Source organism: Barbus barbus, assembly GCF_936440315.1.
Source record: "Barbus barbus genome assembly, chromosome: 10".
Taxonomy (NCBI): Eukaryota; Metazoa; Chordata; class Actinopteri; order Cypriniformes; family Cyprinidae; genus Barbus; species Barbus barbus.
This window is the reverse complement of record NC_136738.1, coordinates 27,025,336-27,038,751: the sequence shown is the minus strand read 5'-3', so window position 1 is coordinate 27,038,751 and position 13,416 is coordinate 27,025,336. Positions and strand designations below refer to the sequence as shown.

Sequence of the window (13,416 nt, the reverse complement as noted above, 5' to 3'; positions counted from 1 at the left end):
TAAGTATTTCTAATTGTTTGTTTTTAACCTGACTACTTTTCTAAAACCAATATCTTTATACTTTTATAATCCTGCAGCACTGCTTATCTCATTGCTCTTTTATCTTATGATTGTTTTTCCCCTAGTTCCTGCCAAGATTCATTTGCCATTACATCTTCAAGGCATGGGAGCTGTTCATGCCATTCGTGGTGAAGTGGTTACCATTAAGATTCCAATTAGTGGCAAACCTGATCCTGTTGTGACATGGCAAAAGGGACAAGAGATGATTAATAATACAGCTTATCATCAAGTAATTATCACAAGATCATTCACTTCCCTTGTGTTCCTAAAGGGAGTACAAAGGAAGGATTCTGGCTATTACATCATTTGTGCCAAAAATCGATTTGGTGTGGATAAACAGACAGTTGAACTTGCTGTTGCTGATGTCCCTGACCCACCAAAAGATGTTAAAGTCAGTGATATTGCCAGAGATACGCTCACTCTCACTTGGAGTCCTGGAAATGATGGTGGAAGTGAAATCATCAATTACATTATAGAAAAGTGCCCTACCACTGCAGACAGATGGATTCGTGTTGCTCAGACATCTGAGCCCCAATATACTGTGATGAGTCTTTTTGGCAAAACAAAATATCAGTTCCGTGTGATTGCGGAAAACCAATTTGGCTTGAGTGCTCCATCTGTGCCAACTGATCCTGTGTCAACAAAAGAAGACAAGTTAGCAATTCGAAACTATGATGAGGAAGTGGATGAAACAAGAGAGATTACAAAGGAGGAGGCACCACATTCAAAAGTCAAGCATCTGCCATCTCTGTACACAATTTCTGAGGAACTTGCACGCAATGGACAGTTTGGCATTGTACATCGCTGTATAGAAATTAGCTCCAAGAAGACATTCTTGGCAAAATTCATTAAAGTTAAAGGTGCTGATCGAGAGCTGGTTGCAAGAGAAATTGAGACACTCAATATTGCAAGACATAAAAACATTGTTTATCTTCACGAATCCTTTGATAGCCTGGAAGAATATGTCCTTATCTATGAATTCTTATCTGGTATGGACATCTTTGAGCGTCTTGGTACAAACTTTGACCTAACAGAGCAAGAAATTGTTCGGTATATGAGACAAGTGTGTGGAGCCTTGAAGTTCTTGCACAGTCACAACTACTGTCACTTTGATATCAGACCTGATAACATTGTTTATTCTACAAGGAAGAGCAATACAATCAAGATCACTGAAATGGGACAAGCTAGGTTGCTTACACCTGGAGAAAACATCAGGATTCAGTTCACTGCCCCTGAATACTGTGCACCTGAAATCCACAACAGTGATTTCGTCACCACTTCCACTGACATGTGGTCTGTAGGTGTTCTTGCATATGTCCTACTTGGTGGACTTAATCCATTTGCTGCTGAATCACACCAGAAAATGGTTGAGCACATTTCAAATGCAGAGTATGTGTTTGACAGTGAAGCCTTTAAAGAGACCAGCCTTGAGGGTATGGACTTTGTCGACAGACTGTTGACTAAAGACCGCAAGCTACGTATGACTGCCTCTGAAGCTTTGGAGCACCCTTGGCTCAAGATGAAATTGGAAAATGTTAGTTCAAAGGTCATCAAGACTTTGAGACACAGAAGATACTACCAATCACTGGTGAAAAAGGAATGGAGCGCTGTTATTTCAGCAGCACGTATTGCCTATGGTGGTGGCTACAGAAACCAGAGAAATGTTTCCATTGGCAGAGTGAAAGTTGGGCATCCTGAACAAGGCTTGAGAACAGGTCCTGTCATGCATGGCTCTGCTGAAGAGGGAGGACATGTTAGGTTTGTGTGCTGCATTGAGAACTATGACAGAAACACCGAAGTGACCTGGTACTTTGGTTCACGTAAACTGACTGCAAGCCACAAATATGAAATCAGTTATGCTAATGGAGTTGCTAGCATCTATGTTAAAGACATTGAGGAATGTGATGATGGATTATATAGATGCAAAGTTGTCAGTGAAGACAGGGAGGACAGTGCATATGCTGAGTTGTTTGTTGAGACTGTCAGGTCTTACAGAGAATACTATCTGGGACGCTCACTCAAGAAACCAAGGCGTAGAATTGACAAAACAAAAATTTTGCAGAGGCCACCAGAGTTTACTTTGCCATTGTACAACCGTGTAGCATACATTGGTGAAGATGTGCGCTTTGGTGTAACAATTACAGTCCATCCAGAGCCAAGTGTTACATGGTTAAAGGCTGGGCACAGAATCAAACCAGATCCTAAAAAATACACATTCACAAGTGACAAGGGTCTTTATCAACTCATGATACACAATGTTGACTTCAGTGATGATGCTGAATACACTGTTGTAGCAAACAACAAGTTTGGTGAGGACAGTTGCAAGGCCCGTATCACTGTAACATCACATGTTGTTCCTGAGGACACTATGAGACCAATGTTCAAACGTCTCTTAGCTAATATTGAGTGTGTTGAGGGTCAAAGTGTCCGCTTTGACTTGAGAGTATCAGGAACCCCAGCACCAACTCTGAAATGGGAGAAAAATGGTAAACCTCTTGAGTTCAGACCACAAGTTGAAGTCGTTCAAGAGGATGTAGAACATCATGTTCTTCATATCAGAGAAACTCTCATAGAGGATTCAGGCACATACAGAGTCACTGCAACAAACACAGCTGGATCAGCAAGTTGTCAAGCTACTCTCAAAGTTGAACGCCTGACATACACAAGGAGGGAGTTCAAGAGTGAGGAAGAGAGGCAGAAGTATGTAAGGAACCAAATAGAAAAGACACTGAAAATGGCACAACAGTTCTCAACAGCAGAGGTTGTTACGCTTAACCCTGTGGCACAGGAAGCTTTGAAGGAAGCTGCAGAGTTATATAAACCTGCAGTCAGCACCAAAAATGTGCAGGGTGAGTTTGATATCTCTGATAAAGAGGATCAAGAAATAAAGAAAATAAAAGATGAAGAGAAGAAGATACGTATGCCTTACGAAATCCCTGAATCTCGGGCACATGTTCCAACTGTTCTCAGTGAAGATAAGTTGATCAAACACTTTGTGCCCCTATCTGACATGAAATGGTACAAGAAACTACGTGACCAGTATGAGATTCCCGAGAGAATGGAAAGAATTGTTCAGAGGAGACAGAGGCGTATTCGTCTTTCTAGATGGGAGCAATTTTATGTCATGCCATTGCCTAGAATAACTGATCAGTACAGACCAAAGTGGCGCATTCCAAAACTTACACAAGATGATCTAGAGACTGTTCGACCAGGAAGAAGATCACCATCTCCTGAGTCAGAGGCATCATTCAGACTGAGAAGACGCTCACTAGGAGATCTTTCAGATGAGGAGCTCCTCGAGGGTGAGGACTATCTGACACTAAAGAGAACTGAAAAAGAAAGGCAAGAGCTTGAAGAAGAGCTGGAACTTGGCTTCTCTGCCTCCCCACCCAGTGGAAGCCCCTTCCGCTTTGAGCTGTCTGCACTGCGTCATGCCTCACCAAAACCTGTTCACAAAGTTGAAGTGAGACACGTAGAAGAAACAAGACATGTAACAACAACTGAGAAAGCTCATGGCTCTCCTCCTCCAATTTCACATTTCATGAGGAGGAGGAGATCATTGTCTCCAACATACATTGAACTGATGCGCCCTGTATCTGAACTCATCAGACAACCTCGTGCACACATCTCAACAGAGGCTGGAGTTGAAATTATTGAAAGAAGATCACCAACCCCTGAGAGGACACGCCCTCGATCACCAAGTCCTGTGTCAACTGAGAGACGATCTTCCAGATCTTCCTCTAGATTTGAAAGGTCTGCAAGGCTTGACATCATGTCTAGATATGAAGCAAGAAAAGCAGCTCTCAAATCTGAGCGCAAGTACCAGGTTGTGACACAGCAACCCTTCAGTCTTGACCATGCTCCACGTATAACAGTAAGAATGCGTTCTCACCGTGTACCATGTGGACAAAACACTAAATTCACTTTGAATGTTCAATCAAAGCCAGATGCTGATATCCATTGGTTCCATAACGGGCAACAAATACAAGAGAGCAGCAAATACCAGTTCACAAATATGAGTGGAGTCTTATCTCTTCAAATTAATGATTGTCAGGAAGAGGACAGTGGGACATACCGTGTTGTCTGCACAAATTCGAAGGGTGAAGCATCAGACTATGGAACTCTTGATGTTTCAGGTGGAGCGTTTACTACATACTCTTCAAGACGTCGAGATGAAGAGGCTCCAACTCCATTTGTACCTGATATAACAAAAACTGATTATTATCATTCAACAACAATCAGAGCTTCCTCTGCCTCAAGAACGCACTTAGAGATAAAAGAAACCAAAACGAAACTGACAGAGAGACGTGAAGTTTCTGCATTTGAAAAGTATGAATCGCAGAAGCTTGCATCATCTCCAATTAGATATGCATCCACTGAATACTTGTCATCAGCTTCATATTCATCCTCTGAAAGACATACAACAACTGAAAAACTTGTGTCATCTGAATCAAAGTTAAAAGAATTAGAAACAACATCTGAAGTATCAGTAAAGAAAGTTAAAGCAACTTTTTCAGCCAAAATACTTACAAAACCACAGTCTCTGACTGTATCTGAGGGTGACTCTGCACGATTTGTCTGTGATATTGATGGAGAGCCAGCACCAAGTGTCATGTGGATGCATGAGGGAAGAACAATTGTCTCTTCACACCGTATTCATGTATCTACAACACAGTATAAGTCTATATTTGAAATTTTGTCGGTTGAGAATTCAGATGAAGGTAGTTACACTGTAGTTGTAGAAAATTCGGAAGGAAAGCAAGAGGCAAGGTTTACCTTAAATATTCATAAACGAATAATTAAAGAAGAAGTTACACCTACACAAGTGAAGCCACCAGAACCCTCAGTGATTTCTCCAGTGCCATCAGTTGCATCTCCAGTGCCATCCGTTGCATCTCCAGTGCCATCAGTTGCATCTCCAGTGCCATCAGTAAAGTCCCCAGAGCCCTCTGTGAAATCCCCAGTGCCATCGGTAAAGTCTCCAGAGCCCTCAGTGAAATCCCCAGTGCCATCTGTAAAGTCTCCAGAGCCTTCGGTAAAGTCTCCTGTTCCCTCAGTAAAGTCTCCAGAACCCCAAATTAAATCACCAGAACCCACTGGTGTGAAGTCTCCTGAACCTCGAATTAAATCTCCAGAGGGTGTTAAATCCCCATTCAAAGTGAAGTCACCAGAGCCAGCCGCCTCTCTTCAGAGGGTAAAGTCTCCACCTCCTATTAAGACTCCTGAACCAATCACTCCTCAAAGAGTGAAGTCTCCAACAGCACCAAAGTCTCCTGAGCCTATAGCTTCACCTCCCAGGGTAAAATCCCCACCTCCAATTAAGTCACCTGTGCCAGCTGCATCCCCTCTGAGAGTTAAATCCCCTACAGGACTTAAGTCTCCTGAACCCCAGAGAGCCAAATCCCCACCAACAGTCAAATCTCCTGAGCCAATCACGTCACCTAAAAGAGTTAAATCTCCACTTACAGTGAAATCCCCAACCCCCTCAAAGCAAGCACCTCTAAAGATCATTCAGCAACTCAAAGCTGAAGCTTATGAAGATAAAATTAAGATGATCTTTGTTGCTGAGAGCTCAGTAAGAGAAGTTGTGTGGTACAAGGATAGCAGAAAACTGAGTCAAAGTAGTCGCTACCAGATTCATTCATCTACAGATGGAACTTGCTGTCTATATATATCTGATGTCTCAGAGAGCGACCAAGGGGAATACTCCTGTGAAATCATAAGTGAAGGAGGAGCAGTGTCAAGAACATCATTCTCTTTTGTTGGTCAAGTGTTTCAAGCAATCTACACAAAAGTAACTGCATTTGTGGCTACACACAAGGCAGTTCAAGGTACATTTCCTTTTGCATAAATTATATTAAATTCTCATGCATTTAAAATCTTGATGCCCATTCTTCTCAGTGCCAGTGCTTTATGTAAAAGCTTTATTTTTTTTCTTTACCAGAATCCATGTCATCCCAAATACGTGGGGGAAGCGAAATGATTCTTAAGAAGGAAAGTGCAGCTGTTAGCAGTATGCATGAAAGTTTTTCTTCTAAATCCATCCAAATGGAGAGTACAATGCAAGAAGCATCCTTCAGCAGTTCTTCAATGGCTGAGATGAAATTTGAAACTATGTCAATGTCTAGCATGTCCTCTATGACATCGGAGTCAGTATATGCAATGAGCTCAAGCAGTATAATGTCAAGTCATTCACATGTTGAAGAATCTTCAGGTAGAGCAGCCCTCCACAGTGCTCAAGGTAAGGATCAATTTGATTAAAACCAATCATGCATGCCAATTTTTTAAATAATGTTGTAATATGGATGAATATCATTGATGAAATCAATTTATATTTCATAGGCTTGGCTCCAAGAATTGAAGCTCTTCCTGAAGATATCAGCATTGAAACTGGAAAGGTTCTCACGGTGGCCTGTGCTTTCTCTGGAGAGCCAACTCCTCGTATTGAGTGGTCACGTGGTGGAAAGAAACTGCCTAGTGAGGAAGAAAGCAGTAGGTTCCATATTGAGACCACAGAGGACCTAACTACACTCATCATCACTGGTGTGAAAGAGAGTGATGCAGGGGCATACACACTCAAACTTTCCAATGAGCATGGATCTGACATGGCAACTGTTACCATCAGCATTCGATCAAAGTAAATCCATAGTTTCTACCCCCACCCCTTCCTTTATTAAGCGACTTTGTATTTATTAAATGAGCGGGAAAAAAATCATGATAAGTACCTGGATATCTGTTCCTGTAAATATAAACTATTTTTATACCAAACTTGACATTAATTTATGCCAAACTAGACTAAAGTCTAAAGTTATTATAAAATATGCCATATTGGATAATTATGACTTAGGATTTCTGATCCATTTTTCTGTGACATGTACATAATGTATATAGCCGAATTTAACGGTTATGGAAAATGTATGAATTGTTATTTATAACAATATTAACTGAAACAAATGGAACTAAATGTTTTTCAGGAGAAAGTTTCACATGGAACGAATACCTTGATAAACCTGAAACTAAACTCTGTGCCTCAACAATAAGTTGAAGTCTTAAGATTGCCTCAACAGGTAGAGAGGCTCCCTGTTGACGTTACATTAAATCTAAGAGACTAAGTTATACCTGCATGTTTACACATGCAGTGATATTATAACCATATTCTTATGCATTGCTACTTGAACGTAAGGCCTTGAGTGCTGTTTGCATTTTACCCTCATGTAAGCAGGGCGACTGGGCCTTGTGTTCAGACTGACTATGTCATACCACCATTTTATTGACATGCTCAAGGTGCGAGCGGCCTGCACTTTATGAGCAAAAATGTTTATGTGCTCTGTTTCTGGCAAGGGACTGCTTGAATAAACTTTCAAAATTAACATCTCCTGGCCAATAAGGAAAGTATTTATTGTACTTCCTTGCAGAAGCAGAGCCTCCTCTTGGAGGATTGCTTTGAAGCATTGTGTGTTTGTGTGTTAGCTTTAGATTTCACCTTGTCAGTTGTTGGGCAAACATCAAGAAAGTGTGCCGCAGCAACACCACCTGCTGTGCAATGGGAAAGAAATGGTTTAGTATCTAAATGCCCTGCACTTTGGTTTGATTTTATGTAGAATTGTAGTATTATCTATATATGCAACCTCCTTGAGTATTAATGATTCAATAAAGCATGTTCTCAGCACTACATTTTGTCTTGTCTTTCTTCAGTGGTCTCAGTGTGTGGCATTTAACTAAAGCACAATGATTCATTTATTTATTTTTTCAATCTACTTGTCAAGTCACCTTTATTTATATAGGGCTTTTAACAATATAGATTGTGTCAAAGCACTTGATAGTATCAAATTGGAGGATAGAATGTCAGTAATGTATAATGATAAGATTATCATTATCACTACTTGTCTTTATTTTAATAAGAAAGTGGAATATAGACAGGAAAGTTGTTTTGAGCGAGGTGGCATAGGATGACACAGACATGACACAGATCAGACTCAAACAAGTGAGAATGTGTTTATGTAGGGAATAGATTTATTCCTCAGGTAATCAATAATGCCTGACATAATCATGGACTAGTCATGATTTTTAACTGCACACTTCACGCTTAGGAGGGTGAGGATGTGAATTAAAGAGGCTAGGGAGAAAGATTGGACTCACTGAATAATGGCTAACTGTGGCCAGAGCACTTCTACAATAGCTTCGATACTCAAAACATTATTTCTGCCACTTTTCCAGGTGTATTTAAGTCTATGACAACTACCATATTGGCTCAACAGAAACAAAAGTATTACTGAATGCACAATTAATCAACTTTTAGTTTTTTCCTTTTCTGTTGTACATAACATAACCGATGAATATATGTATTCCGATTATGCATTAATGGACAAAAAGAACTACAAATAAAATGAGTGAGGATTTCACAACATTACAGAATAAAACTTGGTTATTATTATTATTAGTAGTAGTATATTATTTATAGTAGTATAAAACATCCATAGAACAGCAGCACAAGCGTGTCAATTTTTCATCTGTTTCCCAGCTGCAAATATTTAGATCACCTCTTAAAAGAATAGAACAAAGGTATTTATGAACAAAATGCAAGTTTTGGCCATTTGCAGTCCATATTAAGCACCCGTGGCAATATTTCAATCATAAACAGTGCGACAAAACGTTGTAAAAACACTTAAAGTGCCTTAATATATTTAAAACGGTAATATTAAAAGATCAAATTCAGTAATCACCATATTAATGATGCATAGTTTACACAGGCGAGCAGATGAGGCCGGGAATATGAACACAATCCGCTTAATGGTTCGTGTTTTCCTTCTAATGGTTTTCTATGGGAAGCCAGTTAATGTGAAACTTTGCACATTGTGTTTATATTCTGGCTTCATCCTCTCGGCTGTACAGAATATACATCATCAATAAGGTGTCCACTGAATCTCACCTTTTAATATCTGCATTTTATTACATTATTACTTGATGCAATCTGCATGAAAATAGCTGGCGGTCAGTGGAGCAAAGCTCCGTTTAGCCTGCCAGGTGGGTGTTCCTATAAGGGTGTGACGTCACGTGAAAACTATCAATTGCAGTAGCCCATCTAAAAATGAATCATAGTTTTAATATAGTAAAAGTGTCAGAGCTTCCCATTTTTTTGACATTATCATTTGTATAACTGTTTTACTACAAAAAACCATGGTTAAAATTGTGGTTACTTTGGTTTAGCTGTAGTAACTTATCTTATTTTTTATTTTTTTTTAGTAAAACAGGGAAACAGACTTCCAAATGTTCTTTGTATGAGGTTTTATGTCATCTGCTAGTTGTGGCTAATGTTCATGGTACCCAGCAAAACCTTGTTTTTATCCAAGTGAATAAACATTTAGCAGAGATGAACATGTTTCCCATTTTATGTCCTTTGTTGGTTTTGTCCATATATGGTTCAGCACAGGTCAGGTCCTCAGACCCTCCCCCCCTTTATGGGAACTTGACATTAAGGCTGATGATATACAGGGCAACTTTTTGAGCAATGTTGCTGGGCGACTTTGGACAATGTTGCCATCAACAGGCAGCCAGGTGAGACACAGGGCCAACGACCGATCTTAATTATCCAGATAGATATTTGTTACCCATTCTCAATCCGAATGTGCCCAATCAACAAATTTGCCCCGTGTATCATCAGCATAAGGCGTGTTTTACTTTCCCTTTAAACCTAACCTTTTAGAGAACTCTTTTTGTATTAAACAATGCTTTATTTGTGTCTGTTTGTCATGTCTACAGGTCCTTTTCAAAAAATTAGCATATTGTGATAAAGTTCATTATTTTCTGTAATGTACTGATAAACATTAGACTTTCATATATTTTAGATTCATTACAACACAACTGAAGTAGTTCAAGCCTTTTATTGTTTTAATATTGATGATTTTGGCATACAGCTCATGAAAACCCAAAATTCCTATCTCAAAAAATTAGCATATCATGAAAAGGTTCTCTAAACGAGCTATTAATCTAATCATCTGAATCAACTAATTAACTCTAAACACCTGCAAAAGATTCCTGAGGCTTTTAAAAACTCGCAGCCTGGTTCATTACTCAAAACCGCAATCATGGGTAAGACTGCCGACCTGACTGCTGTCCAGAAGGCCATCATTGACACCCTCAAGCAAGAGGGTAAGACACAGAAAGAAATTTCTGAACGAATAGGCTGTTCCCAGAGTGCTGTATCAAGGCACCTCAGTGGGAAGTCTGTGGGAAGGAAAAAGTGTGGCAGAAAACACAGCACAACGAGAAGAGGTGACCGGACCCTGAGGAAGATTGTGGAGAAGGACCGATTCCAGACCTTGGGGGACCTGCGGAAGCAGTGGACTGAGTCTGGAGTAGAAACATCCAGAGCCACCGTGTACAGGCGTGTGCAGGAAATGGGCTACAGGTGCCGCATTCCCCAGGTCAAGCCACTTTTGAACAGAGAAGCAGCACTGGACTGTTGCTCAGTGGTCCAAAGTACTTTTTTCAGATGAAAGCAAATTTTGCATGTCATTCGGAAATCAAGGTGCCAGAGTCTGGAGGAAGACTGGGGAGAGGAAAATGCCAAAATGCCTGAAGTCCAGTGTCAAGTACCCACAGTCAGTGATGGTCTGGGGTGCCATTTCAGCTGCTGGTGTTGGTCCACTGTGTTTTATCAAGGGCAGGGTCAATGCAGCTAGCTATCAGGAGATTTTGGAGCACTTCATGCTTCCATCTGCTGAAAAGCTTTATGGAGATTAAGATTTCATTTTTCAGCACGACCTGGCACCTGCTCACAGTGCCAAAACCACTGGTAAATGGTTTACTGACCATGGTATTACTGTGCTCAATTGGCCTGCCAACTCTCCTGACCTGAACCCCATAGAGAATCTGTGGGATATTGTGAAGAGAAAGTTGAGAGACGCAAGACCCAACACTCTGGATGAGCTTAAGGCCGCTATCGAAGCATCCTGGGCCTCCATAACACCTCAGCAGTGCCACAGGCTGATTGCCTCCATGCCACGCCGCATTGAAGCAGTCATTTCTGCAAAAGGATTCCCGACCAAGTATTGAGTGCATAACTGAACATAATTATTTGAAGGTTGACTTTTTTTGTATTAAAAACACTTTTCTTTTATTGGTCGGATGAAATATGCTAATTTTTTGAGATAGGAATTTTGGGTTTTCATGAGCTGTATGCCAAAATCATCAATATTAAAACAATAAAAGGCTTGAACTACTTCAGTTTTGTTGTAATGAATCTAAAATATATGAAATTATAATGTTTATCAGCACATTACAGAAAATAATGAACTTTATCACAATATGCTAATTTTTTGAAAATGACCTGTATATGTAGTGGTTGAATTGTAAAATAAATTTCAGGGGGGATGGTAATAGTATGGTCAAGTATTTATTTTTTGGGGTGGGGGTCCTTTAGCTAACTTTACACAATGATTACAAAATTTGTTGAATTTTTAAATGATTATTTTTTTAATAAAATAAGAGAGCTTTCTTAAATTAACTATGACTTATAAGATGTTTTCCTTCTAGGGCCTGAAATGGGGTTATTTTTATCAATAATTAAACAATATTTTGCTGAATATGTTTTTGTGCTGGTACCTTAGCAGATTTAGGCCTATCATAGATACATATGACACTAAAACCACCAGTAGGTGGCACCAAGTCTCTGTTTTAATAAATGATTCACTGAATCATTCTGTCAAACCATTCGTTAAATGACTGATTTAATTAGAAGCGAAGCAAGGCCCTGTCCCGAATCACACCTCAGGGCTCGCAAAATCGCTAGCCCGACGTCCCGGGGCTATTGTGTTTTCCAGTCGTGCTACCAAAATGTCACTGCCCTGCCCGACAGGCTACCTTAAATACAGGGCTCCCACGCAGTGTTCCCTCTAAGCTCTTCTTCCACCGCGGCCGCGCAGAAGAAATAATGTCCTTCGCGCACACAAAAATGAGTTGGGAAGCCATTTGATTGAATGTCGCCAGTAAAAGGGAAAGAATAGCAATGCTCGGGCAAACCGCTATAGAGCTGATGTCACGACAGAGTTAGAGCCGGTGAATACGGTTTACAGGTTTCATAGAAAGAGAACGATATGCACCAAATGAGTCTCTGTAGAAACTGAATACTTCAATGGTCGCGGTGCGCTCAACACGAGAGACAACACAAACGCAATGACGTGAAATAAAACGTCCTCATGTATTAAAGAAGAGTGGCTTGATAAAGTGCTGGAAATAGCGGAGGATGGGCAAAGAACGTAACAAAACAATGAAACGTAAAGTCACACACAAGAATATTGTACAAACTGTACTTCATAACGATGTTTAGACAGCTATAGAAGAATTCATATGTTCACATTTAAATTTTAACTTACAGATCTCAGCTTAAGTTTAGCTTCAGTTTGTATTCTATTCTATCAGTTTAAATAGTTTGTTTTGATAATATATTATGTTAGGGCTATATTATAAACCTGATAAATATTTGACCTTGTTTTTGAGTCTTTGAGTATCTTGCTCATCAAGGCTGTATTCATTTAAAAAATACAGAAAAAACAGTGATATAGTGAAATATTATTGCAATTTCTAATATTGGTTTCCTATTTTAATACCTATACTATAAAGTAGCATTTATTCCTGAGATCAAAGCTGAATTTTCAGCATTATTACTCCAGTCTTCAGTGTCCCATGATCCTTCAGAAATCATTCTAATATGCTGATTTATTATCAGCGTTGAAACTGTTCTGCTGCTTAATATTTTTTGGGAACCTGTGTTACTTTTTTCTTTGATTCTTTGATTAATAAAAAGTTTAAAAAGAACAGCAATTATTCAAAATAGAAATATTTTCTAACAATACAAGTCTTTACTATCAATTTTATCCATTTAACACATCCTTGCTGAACTTTCTTTAAACTTTTTTAAAGTATCTTTTAAAAAGAAAGAAAACTTTTGAATAGTTTATATTGTAACCCAAAATCTCTATTTTGACTAAACGCTGTTCTTTTTAACTTTTTATTTTTAAAAAATATCACAGGTCCCAAAAAATACAGTATAAAAAATAAAATAAAATAAAAAAGCAGTACAACTGTTTCCAACCTTGATTAAAAATCAGTATATTAGAATGATTTCTAAAGGATCATGTGACACTGAAAATACTGCTTTGCTTCACAGGAATTAATTAAATTTTAAAGTATATTAAAATAGAAAACATTTATTTTAAATTGCAATAATATTGCACAATATTATTTTGTGAAATAATATTCAGTATTTTTTTATCAAATGGATACAGCCTTGATGAGCATAAGAAACTTCTTTAAAAAAATGTATTGATCCAAACTTTTGAACTGCAGTGTATTGTT

The 13,416-nt window shown here is 39.1% G+C and overlaps 1 protein-coding gene across 1 annotated transcript in view; it reads left to right on the top strand.

Annotated features, from left to right (window-relative positions):
* Window positions 1–7,731, top strand: part of ttn.2 (titin, tandem duplicate 2) — a 165,143-nt gene extending 157,412 nt beyond the window's left edge. Inside the window, exons 232-235 of the mRNA XM_079427427.1 lie at window positions 126–5,891; window positions 6,005–6,301; window positions 6,403–6,697; window positions 7,035–7,731. Coding sequence (XP_079283553.1) covers window positions 126–5,891; window positions 6,005–6,301; window positions 6,403–6,697; window positions 7,035–7,065 — 6,389 coding nt within the window. The 3' untranslated portion in view covers window positions 7,066–7,731. The remainder of the gene's footprint in view (window positions 1–125; window positions 5,892–6,004; window positions 6,302–6,402; window positions 6,698–7,034) is intronic.
* The last annotated feature ends 5,685 nt before the right edge of the window (window positions 7,732–13,416 follow it).